Below are 22,252 nucleotides of genomic sequence, written 5' to 3'. Positions count from 1 at the left end.
AGGCGCTGGAGGTGATCTGCCGAAGTTTTACTGAACACAATGATGTCATCCAGGTATGCCAGACAGATTTCCCAGGTGAGGCCGCTAAGGACAGACTCCATCAGCCAAGAGAAGGTGGCAGGGGCATGGCAAAGGCCGAACAGCAGGACGTTAAACTCATAATGTTTCCCATTACTGGTGGAGAAGGCCGTCTTTCCTCTGTCCTCGGGGTGCACGGGGACCTGCCAATACCCTGACTGGAGATCTAGGGTGGAGAACCAGGAGGCACTGTATAGGGAATCAAGGGAGTCATCAATCCTGGGGAGAGGGGTGGCATCCTTGATAGTTATGTCGTTGAGGCAGCGGTAATCCTTGCAGAAACGCATGGTGCTGTCCTTTTTCTCGATGAGGACGACGGGGGAGGACCAGGGGCTGTTGGAAGGTGAAAAAAAGCGGGCATCGAGCATTTCCTGGCCCTGCCGGACTTCCTCTGCTTGTTGATTTGGGTTCTTCCGCCAGGATAGTTGGCAGATCGATGGTCCTGTAGTATGAATTTCATGCGCCAGGTAGGTAGTGTGGCCGATATCCGAGAGGCCTGACGCAAAGAGGTCCTGAAAGTCCAGGAGGAGATGGCGAAAGGTGTCCGATTGGTGGGGGTAAAGGTGGTCGGGGATGGGGGGCAGGGGAGGATAGGGGGATGAGGCATGGCTCCGCTTCTTCCATTTCTCCCACCACGAGCCCCTTTGGTAGGGTAAGAGGAGACGTTATGATGTTTGCGATTCGGACTGCCGCAACATAAGGGGGGAGGAAGGTGGGGGGCAGGAGGCAGGCCGAGAGAGTTCTGGGCGGCAAGTCGGGGAAGAATAGGACAGATGTTCCTGTGGGCCTGTTTAACAGCAGCCATGCTTCATGTTGGGGAGGGGGGGGGATCGTTATGGTGGAGATGGTGGTGGCAGAGAAAGTTGGGGGAGGGGAGGGGGGTGGCCGGGTGAGGTGGGAGGCAGGGAAAGGGGTGGGGGCGGGAAGGGAGGGAGGAGGCCAGGGGAGGAGGGTGGGAGACGGGGCGTGCAAGTGCACACCACCTTAGGGGGTTCAGGGGGGGAAGGGGGGTTGGGGTTTTTCGAAACTGGAGCTGCCGCTTGTGGCAGTCGATGGTCGAAACTGGAGCTGCCGCTTGTTGCAGTCGATGGTAGCAGGTCCAGTCCCAGGTATCCATCATAACTGCGACAGGTGGAATTAAACACTATGAACCTGTGTTGTGTGGATACCTGCTGGTGGGTGTCGATATGTAGGCCCCGGGCTTCTCCATGGACGGGTAGGGGGCCATCCCCTGCATCCACAAGATGAGTCGATGTAGGGAAAAGCGGGCCGAAAGCCGACGTATGATGGGAGTAGAAGTGGCTGTACAGACAAGACCTGGTCGCTCCCGTATCGACCAGAAGCCTCACTTTCACCCCGTTCAGCCTCATCTTGTCATAGACTGGGGGGCGGTATCTCAGAGAGGTGGCCCACGCCACCGTGGGGAGGTGCGGGAGCAGTCCTAAAAATCCAGCTGTTGTATTTCCTCTTCCTCCAGCCCCACTTCCCCGGGATTGGCGTCTCCGGCTGGTGCAGGTTCGTCCTTGGGGCCTTCACTTTCAAGGGAAGACACTTTGCGTCAGCTCTTGGTGATCAGCTTGCGCCTGGCAGCTTTGAGCTGTTTGTGAAAGTCATGTAGCGGACATCGGTGGCTGCACGCGGGGAACTCCCAGGGGTTAATTGAAACGAGGTTCTGGTTCTCCTTGTGGCTGGGGTGCTTGTTTGTGGGGTGAACCCTGGGTAGGCTAGGTGTTGGAGTAGGGCTCCTGTGGGGTAGAGGAGGCCGTGGCTTGCTGTGTGGTGTGGGCTTATTGGTGGGGAATTTGCTGACCATGTTGATTTGCTGGGGGGCGGAGCGGGAGGTTAAGAGTCACCGAATTAGCTGGATGTCCCTGTCAAGGTCCCCCATTGGGTCGTGTATGGTGAAGTGCTCCTTGACCATACAGGAGAGGACTCTGAAGATGGTAATGAACGTATGTTGCTCCCAGGTTTCATCATCTGTCTCTGGGTAAGTGGCGGTGACGAGTCGCCCGGCCTGGATCAGAGTATCGCCCAGGTTACCGTCGTAAGTCAGACTATCCAATTGGGATAGTGCCACAACCCTTCCTAGCGAGGATGTGATGGCTTGTATAACCAATTTGGTAAAATTCGCCCATGTTAACTCGGGGACGACCTTCGGTGCAATGTTGGCCGCGGCTTTGCCCAGTAGTGGTAGCGTGACAGCTATTTTCTGCCTGTCATTTTTTAACCCAATATCCAGCAATGGCATAACTATTGATAGATATATGTGAATGTCATACTGTTCTGGGTCAAATTTGGGCAATTGCACGTGTGGTTTCGTTGCCATTTTGCCGGTTTCCCTGTTTGCTCCTCTCTGTGTATGCCCGGGTCAAGAACCACCACTGTCCACCCGTGTTATGCTAGGTGTTTAAGGATCGGCTTGCCGTCCCTAGAACGCCTAGAGTGTAGCTGGGTTCCCTTTCTAGACCGGAGCTTAGACACAGTATGAGAGGAACAGGGCATAAAAACACAGGGCAACAACCTTACACGTGTATTGACAAATTCTCTACTTGTGGAACGGACAGACTTATACACAATATGCTATTCAGTATTAATACATATATTATGCTATTCAATGTTAATACATAGGCTGGTCGGTGGGTTTGCAGTATCACGCAGGATACTAAATAGGTTATGAGTCTAAATTCAGGTCTGGGGCAATACACCATTCTTACAGTCTCTGCATGATAGGTTCTTTCTCAACAGAGAGGCAGAGTATTGGTTTTCCAAGTGCGAGGGGATTTTGTTCTTACACTGACTCTCTTCTGATTCCACGATAGTTATGAGGGTTAGATCACCGTTCTTTTATAACTGATTTACACGAGGTGATGGAACACTGACACAGCGTCACAATGGTGCTTTTGAGCGTTTGCCTCTCGTCCGATATAAAATAGATATGCACTGTTTCAGCAGTCCGGAGTCCCTTCGTCCCACAGCTACTGGACCACTCTCAGGGGCGTCATCTCTCGTCAAGGGTTTGGGCTGGGCGTGGTGAAGGGTCCCTCACTGTCGGGGCTGGGGACTGGGGTCTGGCCCTTGGGGCTCGGGCCGAACAGTTCTCGGAAGCACTCCCGCAGGCGCCTGGTGGAGGAAGGCCTTCTTTTGTGTGCGGCTTTTGGCTTTTACTGGGGCCTGGCTACAGGCCGTGGCCCTTTGGTCAGAGCTGCTTTGGGCCGTCGTCTTTAGTTGCGCGGCTTTGGGCCATCGCTGGGGTGCTGCCTGGAGCTGTAGGGTCAGCTCCATCCCAATCCTGGTGAGGGCTAGCTCACCCGAGAGGTAGTGCACTTGGACTGGGGTGGTTTCGTCAAGCGCCTACCGGGGAATAGGGGCGCGTGGCCCGGGTGTACTGATGTCCGAATAGCCTGGACATGTCGCGCTCTCTGTCTACCCCTCTGTAGTCTCCTCCTGGGGGTGTGGTGGCGACCTGGGTTGCCACGGTCGGTATTTCAAGGGTATCTTTCTCAGTCTTTTCTGGGAATGATCGAAAATTTTGTCTTCAGGCACGAACAGTACCACAGGAACCAGTTCCATGTTGCAGCAAATACTGCATCAATCCCGGAGAAGTGCTGTAATTGTCGGTGTACAGGATGTGATTTCTGTGGAAGTATCTCTCCATAAGCACTTTTACCACAGCAACAGAAAACCCACGAGGATCATCGCTGGGTATATCCACATCTGTAGATGTGTACACTATCACGTCTAGCACATATCCAGTCTTGCAAACATATAAGACAAAGAACTTTTGGCCAAAGTGATGTTATTTGGAAGGCACATACTGAATAAATGCTAAATGGCCCCAGAACAGAACAAGCGACTCGTCAATAACCACTTTCTGAAATGGCAGGAAAAGCCTGATAAATGACTCTTTCAGCATGGTAAGAAGCAGCCTGATCTTTCATAACCTGTAATTTGGGGCTGGGCCACAGTTTTTGTTGAGGTGTAGGATATTGAGAATGGCCAAGTACCTGTCCCAGGCCATATATTTACCAAAGACAGTTGTGTAGGTGGTGGCGACCATAATCCACTCACTTGATGCAGTGCTACTAACTTCTTCCTTAGCTTTTATCATTCTTTTTTCTGTGCCTGCTCTCCTCTCTTCCTATGTCTCCCATCTTTCCTGTCACTTATTATTGCTTTTCTTTCCTTTACAGGTGGCTTTATATTAAGCGACAAGCCAAATGGTTTCCTGTAAGCCAAGAAACCATTTACAGCACTGGGTGGTAACTATATAACCAAACCATATGTGCTCCCTACGTGTCAACAAGTGGGTTGGTGGAGGGTTAGTGTCCCTCCCCGTAAAAACAAATAACTCAGAGTCAAATGGCCACCCCTTATGGGATTATGGCATCTGGCAATTGATAGATAGATAGACAGGTGTGTGTAAGATTTTGTCCATAGATCAATAATCGTGAATAAAATGCAGTATAGTGCCTCCGAAAATGCCCAGACACCCTCACAACGAGCCCACAGAGGAGCAACGACAGCGCGCTGGGACTCGGAGCGACAACAGCATAAGTCAGCCCGGGCCGCACGCCCCTATGACCCAGAACTCGTCCCCCGCCACCTTAGCAGGGATATTAGACTACCTTCCGGGCGAGCCTTCCCCAACCACCTAAGGGGTGGAGCTGCCTATCCAGCTCCTGCCAGCACCCCAGAGATGGCCTGTAGCCGCTCACCCCTCGCTAAGGAGACGGCCTGTAGCCGCTCTGAGGGTTTTAAGGAGACGGCCTGTAGTCACTCCTGCCTTCGTCAGGAGACGACCTGTAGCTGCTCTGAAGATGTCTTCATTGAGATGGCCTGTAGCCACTCGCCCCTCGCTAAGGAGACGGCCTGTAGCTGCTCCAGCCTTTGTCAGGAGACGGCCTGTAGCCGCTCCAGCCTTTGTCAGGAGACGGCCTGTAGCCGCTCCGAAGGTGTCCTTCCTGAGACGGCCTGTAGCCGCTCAACCCCCCTGAAGAAGACGGCCTGTAGCCACTTCTGCCTTCGTCAGGAGATGGCCTGTAGCGACTCCGAAGGTGCCTCCCCTGAGACGGACTGTAGCCGCTTGCCCCTCCTGAAGGAGACGGCCTGTAGCCGCTCCGAGGGTAATAAAGAGACGGCCTGTAGCCACTCTGAGGGTAATAAGGAGACGGCCTGTAGCCATTCCTGCCTTCGTCAGGAGACGACCTGAAGCCGCTCTGAAGGTGCCTTCCCTGAGACAGACTGTAGCCGCTCAGCCCTCCTGAAGGAGACGGCCTGTAGCCGCTCGCACTTTCGTCAGGAGATGGCCTGTAGCCGCTCTGAAGGTGCCTCCCTAGATGGCCTGTAGCCGCTCGCCCCTCCTGAAGGAGACGGCCTGTAACTGCTCGCCCCTCCTAAAGGAGACGGCCTGTAGCCACTCTGAGGGTAATAAGGAGATGGCCTGTAGCCGCTCCCACCTTCGTCAGGAGACGGCCTGTAGTTGCTCACCCCTCCTGAAGGAGACGGCCTGTAGCCACTCTGAGGATAAGGAGACGGTCTGTAGCCGCTCCCACCTTCATCAGGAGATGGCCTGTAGCCGCTCCGAAGGTGTTCCCCTGGAGACAGCCTGTAGCCGCTCAACCCTCCTGAAGGAGACGGCCTGTAGCTGCTCCTGCCTTCGTCAGGAGACAGCCTGTAGCTGCTCCGAAGGTGCCTTTGGGTCTGCTGGCAGCTCCCCACTCCCCCAGGCCACGGTCAGTACCCAGGCCTTGGCGACGGCCTGTAGCTGTGCCTCCAGGAAGCCATGGCCAGTAGCTGGGCCCTACGGCAAGAGACGGCCTGTAGCAGCTCCTCCGTCTGAAGCTGACGCCTGTTCCCCAACCCACGACACAGAGGGAGTCTCGGGCCTAGAGGAGTATTGAAGAGGCCCCTTAGTCTCCCTCGGCCTCTGCTCCCTACAACCGGCTCTGGAGGAGACCCACCTGATGGACTCTGACGCAGACCGTTGCCGCAGCCCCTTCCTGTCGGCGCCACCCAGCCCTAGGGACTGCAGCCCTCGGGAACCCCAGACCGCCCCCAGGACTCCCGGGCGGGAACTCCCCACACCTCGACGTCAGAGATCTTCGTCCTCCGTCAGGAGCCTGAGCAACAGATTCAGGCAATTGTTCGGCCCCAGCCCTGAGGGCCGCACTCCTGTCCCCAGCCCTGAGAGTGCAGGACCCTTCGCCACCCCCAGCCCTGGAGGAGAACGGACGCCCCTGCGCGTGATCCCGTGGCCTCTGTGTACAGAGGCCCCCGGTGGTGCCCAGCCCCATCAGTAGCAGAGCTGTGACGTCCCTCCGCCCTTGCACCCGACTGCCGCGACGCCCAGATCCGACAGGAGTGACAGTAATAGTGAACTAACCCTCTAATGGAAGTCAGTAATAATACCAAGTGATGGAGTGAATAACAACTACGGTGAACACTGTATGTGACCAAGGGGTATAAAGACGGAGCAGTGAGCTACTCCTCCGATAGGAGTCAGTGATAATACCAAAGTGGTGGAGTGAGTGACAGCAACAGTTTAAACACAACTACTGCCACCCAGTGAGAGTCGAGTCTAACGGGGTAAATACGCTACCATCAGAAAATATCTCCTGATATTAAGACCATAATCAGACCCCAGTGCCAAAGCCACACTCCCCGGTAGAAAATAACCTTGGTGACTCCATGAGTATAGAAGACCTGGACTTCCCTTAATTAAGGACACTCTGCCTCAAGTGCTATTCACTGTGACCCAAACAGTATCCTGCGTGATACTGATAACCATGTTTGGACATGAGAGTTTGTAACTGCCCAGTGTACTTGTGTCTATAACAGCTACTCGTTCCCTTGTCCAACTAAGTAATACACGTGTAAGGTTGTTGCCTTGAGTTTTTGTGTCCTACCTCTCTCTTATTTGTCTAAGCCCCGATCTAGAAAGAGAGACCCGCTATACGCTAGGCGTTTACGGGACGGGAAGCCGAACCTAAAACACCTAGCATTAGTGCGAATGACATGCTTCTTTACGTGTGCCAATATCATTGTCAGTGCAAGCCACACATACATTTCCCCCACCTCCATTACCTTCCATTCTTTCATTTTTCTACTCTGGGAAAGGGACACCTCAAGCCATCGAACAGATATAGCCCGGTTAAAGTTTGTCTGCCCCACCAGGTACTGGATAACTGTTGTAAATTTTGCTTGAAAAAAGGACAAGATGGCTGGTTCTCCTGCCTCCATGTGCTGCCTCTGAACACCTGCCTCACTCACACAAAAGGCAGGTAGGGTAGGCTGGAAGCCTTCACCCTCCTCCCACACTAAAGTGTCAAGTCTGCCGTTGTCAGGACTACTAGGGCATGATCTGGCAAGAATAGGTCACCTTTGCTGACTCGGCAAACGAGAGGAGAAACAAAGGAGGGTAAACAAATGAGGCAGATGACACCACGGAGACCTGATAGACACAAACCATCTCTCACTCTCTCACACACACACATCCTCCTTCTGTCTGAATTTTCACTCTTTTTTTCTTTCCTTCTGCTACATCTTTCACATCCTCCTTCATCTCATTCTCTCTCTCTCTCTCTGTTTCTTCCTTTCCTCCCTCTCGTATATCCCTCACATTCTCCCTCTTTCTCTTCCCCTTCTTTCCCCCCTCCTCCTATCTTCCCTCCCTATTTAGTCTTCCTGTCTCATGTTTCTTGCACCGTTTTTCCCTGCCCCAGTGTTATTTTCTTTCTTCGCTTCCTGTCTCTTCTTTTCCTCCCTCTGTTTCTCACAGCTTATTATCTTCCCTCCCTTCCCTTCCATCCTTGTCCCTTTCTCTTTCTTTCTCTGTTTTCTTCTCTCCCCCTCACTTTCCCTAATCTGTTTCCTTTTTCTTCCCTTCCTCTGCTTCTCACACTTTATCTAATCACCCTCCCACCCTCTTCTCAGTTTTCTTTCTTTCCCTCCCTCCCTCTCAGTTCACTCTCCCTTCTTTCAATTTCTCCCACTGTTTTCTTCTCTCTTCATTTTCTTCCTCTTTCCCTCCCTTTGCTTCTCACACCTCCCTCCTTTTTCTCATACTTTTTTTTTTCCTTCCCTTCCTCCCAATTCTCTCTCCCTCTGTTTTCTTCTCTTCCCCTCACTTTCTACCTCCTCCATTTTCCTTTTCTTCCTTCCCTTTGTCTTTTTTCTCTCCTTCTGCTTCTCACACTTTATATTCCCTCCCTCCCTCTTCTCATATTCTCTTTCATTCCCTTCCTCCTTTGCCTCTCTTTCCTCTTTTTATTTTCTTCTCTCACCCTCACATTCTCGCTCCCTTCCCCATGTTCCTTTTATTTCCACAGCTGGTGCGGGGGAATGGTTGGGGACAGAGGGAGAAACGGGGGGATGGAGGAAGGATGGGGTGAGCCACGTGCAACACCATACCTGCGTTCAGACATGCGCATTTCAAAGCTAGGGAGCGGTGGAGTGTTCAGACCAGTGAAGCGACAGCCGTTCAGAGTGTGAAAATGTTCCCAATTTCTTTTGTTCACTGTAGCGAGTTGTCAGTTATTGATGGACTAGATATCGGGCCATGCCTGCATTGCATGGAATCACCAGTTACGTCCCATTTCGGCACTGAATATTGCATAATTTCACTGTTTATTGCTTTAATAGAATGGAGCCAGCAGCACCAAAAATTGTTTTGGGCAGGATACTGCGACGACGGAAAACTGAGAGTTTACTGTACAGTACTATCAAAAAATGAAATGGGGAAAAGGAACTGGATATTACAGGGGTAGAAATCAGTATAAATGACACTGTGATACACAGCAGACCCTCACTATAACGGAGTATCTGGGGGTAAGCCAGGTTCGTTAATGCCAAAAGTTGTTAGTCCCCCCCATCAGGTAAGTATTCAAGCACATGTCTGAAGATAAATTAGTACACTATTACATAAAATATCCACTAACTTCGAGAAATGTGAAGTCAGTGAATGTACAGTGTGGCTGAATGAGGAGGAAATGGAAAATGAGAGTGCATTTAAGTACTTGGGGAGTGTGTTGAGTAAGGATGGAAGTTTAGAGGGAGAAGTGTTTGAAAGGGTACAACAAGGAAGAAAGGTTCCTGGGTCCTTGATAACAGTGATAAGAAACAAGGAAGTGAGTATGGAGGTGAAAAAGTTACTACATGACAGTATTATGACACCAACTCTAACGTTTGGAAGTGAAACTTGGACGTTGTTGGAGGGGCAGAAGTCAAGAGTGTGAGCAGTAGACCTAAGTTATTTGAAAGGAGCATGTGGAGTCACATGGAAAGACAGACTGACAAATGAGGAAGTGAAGGAGCGTTGTGGTGTGGATGTGACAGAAAGCGTTAGGAGAAACACACTGAGATGGTTTGGCCATGTGGAGAGGATGGAGAGTGAGTGACTGACAAGGAGAGTGTATGTGAGTGAGGTGGAGGGAGGGAGAGGGAGGGGGAGGCCAAAGATGAGATGGAGGGAGGGAGTAGAGAGGTATATGAGAGAGGGAGGTGTGAGCTGGGAGCAGGGCAGTGGGGGGACAGGGAAACATGGAGGCGATTTGTTTGTGGACACCCCTTACGGGATTAATGCATCTGGCAATAGATAGATAGATAGATAGATCCACTAACTCAAATACAAGGCAAACTACCAAGTTTGTAGAAAATAGTCAACACTGTGCTACATTCAACAATGGGGCCAGGAAAAATCCACTAAATTATACACCAGTCTCTTTTGCAAGTGTAATATGTAATATAATCAAGAGATTGGTGAGGAACAGATGGGTTGAACATCTTGAAAGTCATGGGTTGCTAGATACAAGGCAGTTTGGGTTTAGAGCTGGGATGTCCTGAGCTTCACATTTGCTAAGTTTCTAGACTGTATTTACCTGGATTTCAAAAAGGCTTTGATAGGGTGCATCATCAAAGGCTGATTTGTAAACTGGAATACAAAGGTGGGATTAGGCAAACTTGGTAAGAACAGTAATAAGAGAAAACTACTCTGACTGGAGGGAAGTAACAAGCAGAGTCCCTCAGGGCTCAATTTTGGCTCCAGTAATGTAATGTCTATATAAACAGGGCTCAGTTTTAGTTCTAGTAATGTAACATCTATATAAATGATACAATGGAAAGTGTTAGTACTGGCAGCTTTATTAATGTTTGCTGATGATGCAAAAACCTCAAGATCTTTCAAGGATAATGCTTCATGTGCAGAAATACAAGCCATTATAGACTCCCTGAATGGAGCAGAAAATGGAAGATGGAATTTATTACAGAAAAATTCCGTATGATGCAATTTGGGAAACGTGTTATGAGACCCATACGGGAATATGAATTGGGAAATCACAATCTGCTAAACTAAGAAAAGGAGAATGATCCTGAGATAATTATCTACCTAAATCTTTCACCAGATGATCACATAAATGACTGGATGAGAAAAGTGTATGATCTTTCAGCTAATATGAAAAGAGTCTTTACATATGCTGATGAGGACATATTAAAGAAAATAATTAAAACTTTTATCAGACCAACCTTTGAACATGCAGCAGTTGATTAGTCCCCCATTAAAAAATAATAATAATAAAAAATAAATACAGTAAACTCTCAACTGCTGTATTTGTTGTCGCAATATCTGGCCCACCGCAATATCCGGTGCTGCTGGCTCTGCTCTAATAAAGCAAGATCCGGCGAAATTATGCAACATCCGATTCCAAAATGGGACATAATTAGCAGTTCTACGAAATATCTGGCATCGAGGCGCATCAAGCAGCTCACAGTGGTAGCCAACTGGTACCAAGGACAACCTTGAAACGCACCAGCCAATAACGCCCACTATGTTCCAGCCAAACAGAATCCGTGGCGGAAACAGCTCACCCAGCACACCAAGCATCCCGTTGCACTCTCATTCTCATCCATGGATCTCTTATAGTAGACATGTCTGTGCATTCCGCTCTTCTAAACACACAGTTGCGAAACACTGGTGCTGTGACTAGCTATGTGGCATCCTTCGTGCATTCTTATTGCTGAGCTTATGGCCTGTCAGTGCTCAGGTCCTAGTGCTCTACTGAGCCTGCGGTAAAGGAGCTGGATTAATCTTTGCAGGAGCCAATTCCCACTAGCCCACATGGGATTAAGTGCACTGCACAGTACTGTACTGCATGATGTACAACTTTACCCTCCATCGATGCCAATACTTGGTAAGTACATGCAGTAGTTCACTATGAATGTACTGTATTACTGTACTGTACCATTACTGTATTGCATTTTATGCTTAGTTTTCATCTCTTACTCATGGAAAAGTTTTTAGGATAGAAGGTAGAAACGGATAGTAACACAATATCTGGCTCACCGCCAAATGTTGAGCCGATGGTGGGTGCTATGCAATAACCGGCATTTCACCTTACTCGGCGTACGACTTGGCTGAATTACACCGGATAATTGAGAGATTGCTGTAAATAAGTAAAACTGAGAAAGTGCAGAGAGCAGTAACAAAATGGGTTCCAAGCATAAGAGGCTAAAAAGACTGGATTTGCCATCACTGGAGGAACAATAAGTAAGAGGAGATATGATAATGCTCTGTTAATATTTAACTAATATGGAAACCAATGACAAGGAAAATTATGTAATACCAGCAATGACAGGGGAAATTATAGAAGATAAGAGAAGATAAGACTGTGAGGAAGCACAGCTATCCAATAAGATCTTTCGATGAATGGAACTATCTGCCAGATGAAGTATGGGCTAAAAATATTCACTAGCTTAAAGAACTGTATGATAAAATAAGAAAAGAAGACAGGAAATTACAAGCTTGACTCAATCTTGTTGAAGCACAAATAGGTGAATACATATACACATGACTATGCAGGGAAGCTGCTGATGCACACCATTATACAGCAAATACAATATAATTTTATTTGACCAACACTTTTATTGTTCTGTTACACCCTTTTTGAAAGACTTCCTCCCTTTTGTTGCAGCCTCTAGCTTCTCACGCCGCAAATGCTCTTCCTCCTGTAGCTTCTCCTTCATCTTGGCCAGGGCATCAATGTACTGAGCTTCGTAGGGTTCAAGTTCTTCCATTGACACCACCACCTCACGTGCTGCCTCTCCTCCATTACGCAACCCCCTCTTGAACTCTGGCAGCTGCAAGGGAGGTAAATAAGGTACAGTACATGCAGTGTTGGTATCTCTGGCATAAGGTAGTATGGTACCGAGCTCACCACAGTACAGTACTGTATTACATTCACTGCCTCTCCAAAACATAATGACCTCTTGAAATTCTGGCACCTGCAACCAAGGTAACTTAAGTGCAGTTAGTATTTCAAGGTAGGAGGGAATGCCCACCATCCACTCACTCAATACATGTATAGTGCTGTCTTTGGGTAACTCTACACTGCATGATGAGCCAAATGGTTTCCTGTTGTTACTATTGCTGCTGCTCATCCTTTGACCATCTGACTGAGCAGATCCACTGACCACATGTAACTGCCCCTGTGAGGTTGTTCCACAGGTTCCCTACACTGCTAATGTAATGTCCGTGTCTTAGTGTGGCCTGTGCTGTGCTGTGCTCCATTATGTATATCTAAAGTGGGCCTATTCTACAAGCTAAGCATGTGTCATCTGTGATTCCTCCTAATCTAAATCTAAGCTGGTGGCTGAAGAGAGCTGGGTGAGGTCCTGTTCTAAGCCTTGCTAGATGAACTCAATCTTATTGAGCGCTGCTCGACATGTCTGGAAGGGGACATGGATCTGTCAATTTGTCTACATCATAATGGTGCTCTTGCAGCCTGTAAAAAAAATCAGCCAAGAAAATTATTACTTGCAGCTAACCACCCACCCCCTTGCTTACTCCCCTGAATTGAAGTAACACTCAGTTTTAAGAGCTGCGTGCACTTATTTGGATGTCAGTCTGTTTTGTCTCATGTGACTGACTCCCCACTCCCTCCTTTGTCCACTGAAGTGTTTAAGTTGACAGTATCACTTGTTGGCAATGTCTAAGCTTTATACAGGTCATAATAATGTTGCATGAGTTATCAAGTGTAATAAATATGTTTAAATAGCTGCAAAATAAGAGAATGCCAATTAGTGACCAAGTTCATGGTGAAAGGGGAACAGACAAACCCTCTCACAAACATGCTTGAGTAAACTCCCACGATCTCTGAGCACAGTCTAGCAGTTACCAAGCATCGGTTGGATGAAAACTCTACCCTTGCTGCCAGACAGCTGAAGGAACAAAATTCTATTCACTCCAAGACCTGGATGAATGAACTATTCACAGCGGTATAGAAAAATAGGCTGAAATACTGTACCAGAAGGTGATGACCAGGATAAAGCCTTTTGTTACCAATGTTCAGCTAAAACGAGAGATACTTTGTAGAGAAATACATTTCATGGACTGTAGATGACTGGAGATCAGTTCTGTGGACCAAGGAGTTGATGGTTTGAGTCAGTGACACCAAAGGGCAAAAGGTGTGGCATGATAAAGAGTTTGATCTCTGCAACCCAATGTTTACAGCAAAGCCGGTCAAGCACCCTGCCTCTCTTACCGTATGGATAGCTTTTTCTTATCAAGGGATAACTGGCCTTATTATTCTCCCTAAATGCCAATGACATAAATATCTTTATCTTTAAGATGACTACTTGGCTGACTGTTCTCCAGCAACTGGCACCAAAGTGCTGAGGCAGGATGGGGCTCCATTAGGGTGTTTCAAAATTTTGAATTTTGTGCTTGGAGAACGCGCACATGCAGACTGAGTTCCACTTCACGAGCAATTACTTCACAAAAAATATGAGCACAACTGCCTGTTGCTATCCTACCTTGCAAAGCATGCATGTTTTTCCCCTCATGAGATATTATTCTTTTTCTGGCTAATGTCACAGGCTATCACAAATCTGAGTTCTGGGATGGGAGAGGCAATAGGAAGAGCGGTACTGGATGTCCTGAAGCAGTGGTTGCAAGGAGCCAACTGGGTGGCTAGCTTCCGCTTTGATACTACCACAAGCAATATGGGTGTCCACAGCAGGGCTTGCACCGTCATCCAGAATGCCACTGGGAAACCACTCCTCTTCATGGCAGGCCACCACCACATCCATGAGCATTTGCTGGGGTCTTTGACATGTTCTTCTCTTCCTCTGGCCCAGAAATCCCCCTATTTGGACAGTTCAAGGATCACTGGGATATTATTGATCAGCAGGTTTTCAAACTGTACAAAGCTCAGGCCGATCATTCCAATCCACAACACTTAGATCGACAGATTTCGAAGCACTGGCACGACCTGGTTTCCTTCATCATCGCCAAACTCCTGGAGGGCCACAACCTCGACAACTACAAGGAATACTGTACCTCAAACTTGCAAACTCTGCTTCCTTAGTTCTCCACTCTCTCAAATGAGGAAGTGCTCTGACAGTGGAGTCCGCCATCCAGAAGTGTACAGCAGGGCCAGATGGATAGGGTGGGGTATCTACTCTATAAAGATTTACCTGTTCCAAGACCAATTCCCTCTCACCCCTCTCGAGGAATGAGCCCTGAAGCGGATAAACATCTTCTCAGCCACGGTGTACCGACAACGGAGTCTGCCATCCTGAAACGTACAGCACAGCCAGATGGATTGGGTAGGGAATCTACTATATAAAGATTTAACTGTTCCAAGATCAATTCCCTCTCACCCCTCTCGAGGAATGAGCCCTGAAGCAGATAAACATCTCAGTCATGGTGTACCTTCGAGCATGGTATCATCTCCAGTTGGAGTCATTGCACCCACGCATGATCTGGTCCTCCTCAAGACACTACAGATCTACAAAAACCTAGTCGACGAGGAAGTGGGCAGCACAGCTCTCAAAAAACTTCAGAACCATGGCTGGTACCTGAGAGAGGATCTCAGGCTTAGGCTTTTTCTTGAACCCTGTGCCTGAGGACGAAAAAGCTCAGATGCTCCTCAACCCAGACGCCTCCTCCAAGGGTGAGGACGAGGAAGGTGGATCCCTGAGAGTTGTGAGACTCAAGGACTTGAAGATTATTGATTTCATTACAATCCAAACACAAAACTTCTTCAAGTGTTTGAAGATGGAAGTTCCAGGGAGCTTAAGGACATCAAGAAGCACCGCAGCCGGGTCATGGCAGTCAGTGTAGTCAACAACTACGATAAATGTGGAGTCAAGCTGGAAACTGACATTGATGAGAAGCTCACGAAGAGCAAGGAGGAGAGACAGCTGGCCCTCCAAACCATCGCCAACAACAGGAAGGTGGTTCCTCAACCTCAGAAGTCTGAATATGTCTAATCATCAAGTGTCCTGCTGCGAATCTTAGAGTGCCAAGACAATATCCCCCAATGCACAACATCCCCAGAGGACAAACTTTACCCAATTTTTCTATACTCTACCTCCGTGCCCCTTCTGGTTAAAATATTGCTGCTCATACAGACAGGTTGGGTTAGGTATATAAATATGTATATGTATGTATATTGTACTGTACATAATATATACATATACATTTATATACATATCTATGTACTATGGTTTCCTGTACACCAGGAAACCATTTACTATGCTGGGTGGTAACCATATAACCATATTTTGGTGCCTGGTAGTTTAGTGGGTAGTTACGACACTCCAGTCGGATTGAGCCAGTGAAGATTTATATCCAAGAGGTGGTTGGGGTTCATTGCTCATGTAAAGCCACTCAGGGATGAATGAAGCTGGTCACTCTCATCTTAAATGTCAGGACCAACTTGCCTAGCCCCGGGCTCCTATGCTCCTCATGGGGCAACGTAGGATTGGATGATGATGATGATGATGATGATGATGATGATATATGTACTGTATATACATACAGGTATTGTCCAGGGAGATTTTGTCCTCAGGGGTCATGCATGGGGGGGATATTGTCCTAGGATTGAGTCTTAGCCGTTTTGTCAGAAAACGTCTTCATTTTCTTGGGTTGATTTTGTAGTTGCCTTCGTGAGCCATTACTGTAAAACAAGACACCTTGTTTCATTCTAATAAAAAGAGACTTGTCTGTTTACTTTTCTTTCCAGACTTCGTCTGTTTACTTTTCATTCCAAACAGAAACAAAAAAATGTGTGAGCCTTCATCCAAGTTCATTTTGAAAAAATCACCCTATGATCATGAATGCCCCAGGCTCCATCAAACCTCATCAAAACCTGGTTTTGCACTAGTCACAAGGAGTGGCTTCCCAACTGGCCAAGGTACAGTCCTGATACTTCACCCACTGAGAACCTCTAGGCCATTGTCAATGGCAAATTTAGAAACAAAAACATGTCTACAGTGGCCAAAGTGGAGGCTGCCCTTCATCTTGCATGGCGCTATATTTCCCCTTGGACTCTCAGGAAACTTGCTGACAGTGTCTCAGACTGTCATCTGGAAGTGCAAAGAATCAAAGGCCGTCCTATTGGCAAGTGAAAGGATCAGTGGTGAGTGTTCAGACAAAAGTAAGTTGCATTATGCACTGTGGTCTGGTTGCTACAATTACTTTCTGTTATGTCGCACAACTGTTTTTGCGTGGTCACGTTGAGTTGTGTTGATGGTACAGTATTTAAGGACACCTCAGATGGGTGGAGGTCAGGAGGGGTGGGACTAGTAATGTAACAATCCGATCAGTGCTGCATTGCTCTGCGCATGAATGTGTATGTAGGTGCTTCTTCAGTGCTAGTGCTGGAATGTCTAGAGGTGAGATACTGTTGTTAAGGGTTTGATAATGTTTGTATGGTGACTTTTTTAAATGCCTAGGTGTGTTGTGTGTGTATCTGTCAAGAAACAACAAGTGTTGTCCATTGACATAGGCTGCTACACAGAACTGTATACCTCTCATGTCAAAGTACAGTGAGTCCCCAATAAACAAAGCCCCAATATACGAAAATTCCAAAGTTAGAAATTGAAAAATATGGGACAAATTCCCCAATACGAAAGGCATATGCTTCGATGGTATGAAACGCACTGAGAAAACTATTCAAATTTGGCACGTGACCGACCGCAGTGCCACAATCATGTATGGCAAGGCAAGCAACTACCTCCTCTTTGTCCCAGTCTGTTCTCGCTTCCCAGCTGTGTAGTGCGTGCCTTCTGTACTCCGAGAATCTTTCGCATATTGCATCATGCCACCCAAGCGTCCTTCACCTTCATCATCATCTGTGGAGCCTCTCAAGAAGAAGCAACACCAAACCCTGACACTGGGACGCAAGCTCAAAATTAATAAATTATCAAGAGGCACGAGGAAGGCCTAGGAGTGAGTGAGATTGGGCCTCACCTGTATATACTGTACTGTACAGTACTGTTTTCTATTTTTTTGCTAAGTAATTTGATAACCAAACAACTGCTTAAAGTTCATTTAGCTTTTATTAACATTTCTACTGTAGATTTAAGAGCTTACAACCAGCCTAGTACAGTACAGAGTAGTTAGTTGACAGATTTTGAGGGTCTCCTGGAATGCATCTCCTTATTTTCTTAAGTTTCTTAAAAGGAAAAATGCTTCAATATATGAAAAATCGCTATACAAAAGATTTTAAAGGTACCTAACCCTTTCGTTTATCGGAGACTCCCTGTAGTCTCTGATAGGGAGGATTTTAGTTTTAAAGTATAAGTGAGCTGTGAGAATGTTTTTGGTGCAACCAGAGGTCATGTGTAGGGCATTGTTCTGTATGGTTTGCACAGTGTTGTAGTGAGTATCTGACAGGATGACAGCCCATGCCAGAAAGGCATAGGCCATCACTGATCTAATGTATTGATTGTAAAGTATGGAGAGCTTCTTTTTGCTGCCCAAAGTCTGGCCTTGTAGTTGCCCTGAATGCATAGAGTCTCAGGGTGCACCATCTTTTGTATATCTAATACATGGTCCATGAAGGTGAGTCCAGTGTCATACGTCACTCCAAGGATTTTAGTGGAATGTTGTGTGTGTGCCTGTGTGGGGGGGGGAACATACTATGTTGAGTGTGATGTGAAGGGGGCACCTGTGTTCATGTTTACTGCTGGCAATGAGTTAGGTGGTGGATTTGGCTGGGGTAATTATCAGCTTGTTTTCCTCAACCCAAGTCTTCAGTGTGCTGATGTAGTCTTGTTTCTGTAAATCAAGAAACCATTCACTACACTGGGTGGCAGGGATGTGCAAAGGAATTTTGAGAGGGGGGGGGAGGTTAAAAAAAAAAAAATTATATTTTATTTACTTTATTTCATTCATTCGTCATCTAACCCTGTGCTGTCCTTTGAGGAGAATAGAAGCCTGGGGCTAGGCAAGTTGGTCCTGACATTTAAGATGAAAGTAACCTGTCTCACTCATCCCTGAGTGGCATCATGTGAGCAATAAACCCTAACTTCCCCTTAGATGCAAACCTGCACAAGCTCAATCCTATTGAAGTGCCTTAATTACCCACTAAACTGAGTAACGCAATACGGTAAACGTAGGTACTGTAACTGACAAAAGGGTACAAACTCAAGGTAAATTACATACTGAACTCTACAGAACCTTAGAAGTGAAACAGAACACGGCAATTTACTTGACATCTTTCACTAAAAAAAACAAGAAAAACAAAATAAAACACTTCTTCACTTGCTGATTTCGGACCGTAAACAGACTCACTCTGGACAGATGTACTGTTTATATACCCATATGAAACATCCTGTAAATTTCCACAGTGTTCTACAGACTTCCATTTTTTTCAATGGCATTCCATGATCTTCCATTTATTCTCTTCGGTAACAGAATATTCTAGGACCTTTGTGAAACTTCTTAATTCATTCTTTCTTATATTTTGTAGAACTTTTAAACTCTTTTTCTATTATTTTTCTATATTGTAACATTCTTAACAGGGTTTAATTAATTTAATGGGCTGCATTTTTGTATTATTTTCATTTGAATTTTTCATTCTTTCCAAATGGGTAGTTAACCCCCCCCCCCCAGTGTGCACAGCCCTGCTGGGTGGTAACCACATAACCCTGTATTCGCTGCAGGTACAAGTGAAATGAAGGAGGGTTTAGGTGGGGTTATTGCCTTCCAAATTCTCCTGGTAAAAAATTCAGGGAACCTCAGAGCATCCCTTAACTGACCAGAGCCCCAATCAAATAGGTGGGTTCGTATGGCCGAGTGGAATGCAACAGGTGCAAATGAGAACCGTAAGGGGGTGGAAGTGGTGAATTTGTTTAACCTGTAGAATGTAGCAATATGGCCAATCTGGCAACCATCACAAAATGGCTTCAAAAGTACATCATCATCATCTTGGAAAAGGTATGACACACCTACCTATGAGGCAGTTTTTATAAATTCACCATAGCTGCACTGGTATTGTTGTCAGAAATGTTCCCAGTTGGCGAGAAACCAGCAACACAAACAGGACTCACTCCCATCAGAGCCTGAATGAGTTGTCAGTTGGTGTGATATGCCATAACATGAGTGTGAAGTGCTACTTCTGATAATTTGTTTCATCTTTGCCTCTCTTCCCTTAGCCAGTGTCAGCCTTGAATTCAATTTTAGCATTAAGAACCGTTTTTTTCTAAACAGGTTTGAGCCTTCCTCAGTTGCTAAAGCCATGGTAAATGGATCAGCAAGTACATGACTTTCATTCATAGTAGCTACAGTTCCTTTGTTTTTCAGTTCAACCTTGAGGGTGGGGATGAGATAATAGCCTGATATCAGAGAAAAAGTGCAAGACACTGCTCCTACAACAAAATTTTGTGCGTACTGTTAAAATCCAGCTCATATCAGGTACAGTAAGCCACATGCCATGGGTTAATAATGCTCTGTAAATTGTGATAGCAGTGTGGGAGTGGGAAAGAATTAAATGTGTAAGGTCAGGTACGAATACATGTAGAAGATGAAAGGTAGGAGTTCCATTGCTGATGAATGGCAGATGAATGAAAGATTAGAAATGTATCAGATCAAGATGTGCATATGTCAAGTTCCAAGTCAAGAATGTGAAAACAGAAATGATGGTTGGATATGCATCTTGTGACAAACAGGGGTGAGACAGAAAAAGATAGGTTTTAAGATCACCAGGATGAAGTAACAAATGTCCAGAGCTGTACAGTGTTTGTGCTGTATGACATGAATGGGAGAGTTGACACTGGTTGTGTTAAATGATATACCGGTAATGGGCTATTATGGAGTACCAGGGAGAACAATAATGGAAACTGACTGAAGGGCATGTGTCAGTAAAGTCGTTTATGCATTTGTAATTCATATTCTAAGCATAAAGATCACACAAATATACTTGGTACAGGGTGAATGAGACTGTACCAAATGTAGCCTGACTGATTATGTGTTGGTTGAGAGAAACTTGCTTGGGTGCATTGCTGATGTGGGAGCTGTGAAGGGATACATATGTCTACCTGATTATATGCTTGTGGTATGCATGGTTAGGCTGAGAAGAATGAGATGGATAAAGAGAGACAGGTACAGTCTGAGTGAGAGACAAAGTGGAGAAGCTGAGAAAAAAAGAAATGACAATGAATACCAGGCTAAAGTAGTGGAGGAGTTGGAATCAATGAACTGGAAGCAAATGGATCTAAACAAATTGTGGAATGTATAAATAAAATGTTTAGATAGGAATGTCAAAGCAGTGTGTGGTACTGAGGTCAACAAATAAAAAAATAGGTACAGGGCGATGGGATCAAGAGGCAGAAAGTGCAGTGGAGAAAAAGACAAAAAAGTTACTAGAATGGACGTAGCAGAAGGGGTTCATATTGAAAAAATGAGAATACACTGAGTGTTGGAGGCATGCAAGAGATTAGAAAAGAAAAGGAAAAAAGGGGGAGGGGGAGAAGGTAAATCATGACCTTGGAAGGAAAATGAATACAAATTATACTGAAAACAGGAAAGTGTTCTGACAAGAGGTGCAAAAATTTAGATGTGAATGTGGAGACAAATGTCAGGGATAAAAGTGGGAGAATGCTAACCAATGGAAGTGAAGTAAGGAGCAGATGGAAAAAATATTTTGAAGGGATGATGAATGGGAAGGGTGACAGCGAGCAATTGTTAATACGACTGATTTTGGTGGTGTGAAGACAAGGAATGTAATGTCAGGAAATATGACACTGACAGAAATGAAGAATGCTGTGAAGGGGCTGAGGAATGGGATGGCAGCAAGTGTTCATGAGGTGTATGCAAAGATGATTAAGTGAAATGGAGATAATGGAATGAAGTGCTTGTTTGAGATATGTAAGAAAGCTTGGATGACAAAGGTGACTAAGTGAGTGCAAAAATTATCAACTGTTATAAGAGAGGTATGAGGAAGAATTATCATATAAAAAGTATGGGATACACCAAAAGGTCTGCTGAGTGATGAACAGGGTGGCTTTAGGGGTGGTAGAGGATATATGGATAAAATACCGTATTTGCAATGAGACATACTGGAGAAGGTTTGTGAGAGACTGCAAGGTATTTATGGATCTGGAAAAAGCATACAACAGGGTAAACAGGGAAGGTTATGGAAGGCTCTGCATACATATGGCATAGAAGGTAAGGGGCTGCCTGCCATTAAGAGATTTGATGATGGCAGCAAATTATGCATTAGGGAGGTGAGAATCTAAGAGAATGGTTCAAGATCTGTGTTTTATGAGATAAGCTTATAATTTCATTCATAGTGTTTATAAAGGGTCAGACACGCTTGCATGCATCAGCCTTAGTCACCTAAAGGCATCTCTCCATGCTGCTCAATCTTTGGCATCCTCCCTAGTCAGTCTCTTATCCCAGAGGTCACACTCTATGACCTCGTCCCATGTCTTGTTCGGTCTGCCTCTCGCAACCCTACCCCAAACGTTCACTTTCTCATTTTCTGCACCCAATGGTCATCCCCCATCCTCTCCACATGCCTAACCATCCCAATCTACCTCTCTCCATCACAACACCAATACAGTCCAGCCCCATCCTTCCTCTTAACTCAGCCATCATCATCATAAACCTAGGCTCCCCCCCCCCCTCCCATGGTCTTCCATTCAAGGATGCACTGCATATCCACCTAATCATTGTCATTTCTTTATGTTCAAGCCTGTGAATATCCTCTTCCTTTAATGCCTTGGTCTCACTATCATACAGCATTACACATGCCATAAACAAAGTTCCCTTTGCATGAAGGAAGAGCCCTCTCAATATCAGGAGAGGCAACAGCTCCCTAAGCTTCTTCCAACCACTCCTCACTCTAGACACAAAGTCCCACCTCCTGCACATAAAATGTCTCAGAAGTAA

At 46.4% G+C, this 22,252-nt stretch overlaps 1 protein-coding gene across 1 annotated transcript in view; it reads right to left on the bottom strand.

Annotated features, from left to right (window-relative positions):
- Positions 1–11,751: 11,751 nt before the first annotated feature.
- LOC145407193 (uncharacterized) overlaps positions 11,752–22,252 on the bottom strand; it is a 182,155-nt gene continuing 171,654 nt past the window's right edge. The window contains exon 10 of the mRNA XM_080278230.1: positions 11,752–12,207. Within this exon, the coding sequence (XP_080134356.1) occupies positions 11,992–12,207 (216 nt within the window). The 3' untranslated portion in view covers positions 11,752–11,991. The remainder of the gene's footprint in view (positions 12,208–22,252) is intronic.

Source organism: Coenobita brevimanus, chromosome 72 (assembly GCF_032717465.1).
Source record: "Coenobita brevimanus isolate Jiangsu-jjx chromosome 72, ASM3271746v2, whole genome shotgun sequence".
In the NCBI taxonomy this organism is placed as follows: domain Eukaryota; kingdom Metazoa; phylum Arthropoda; class Malacostraca; order Decapoda; family Coenobitidae; genus Coenobita; species Coenobita brevimanus.
This window is presented reverse-complemented; position numbering and strand designations above follow the sequence as displayed.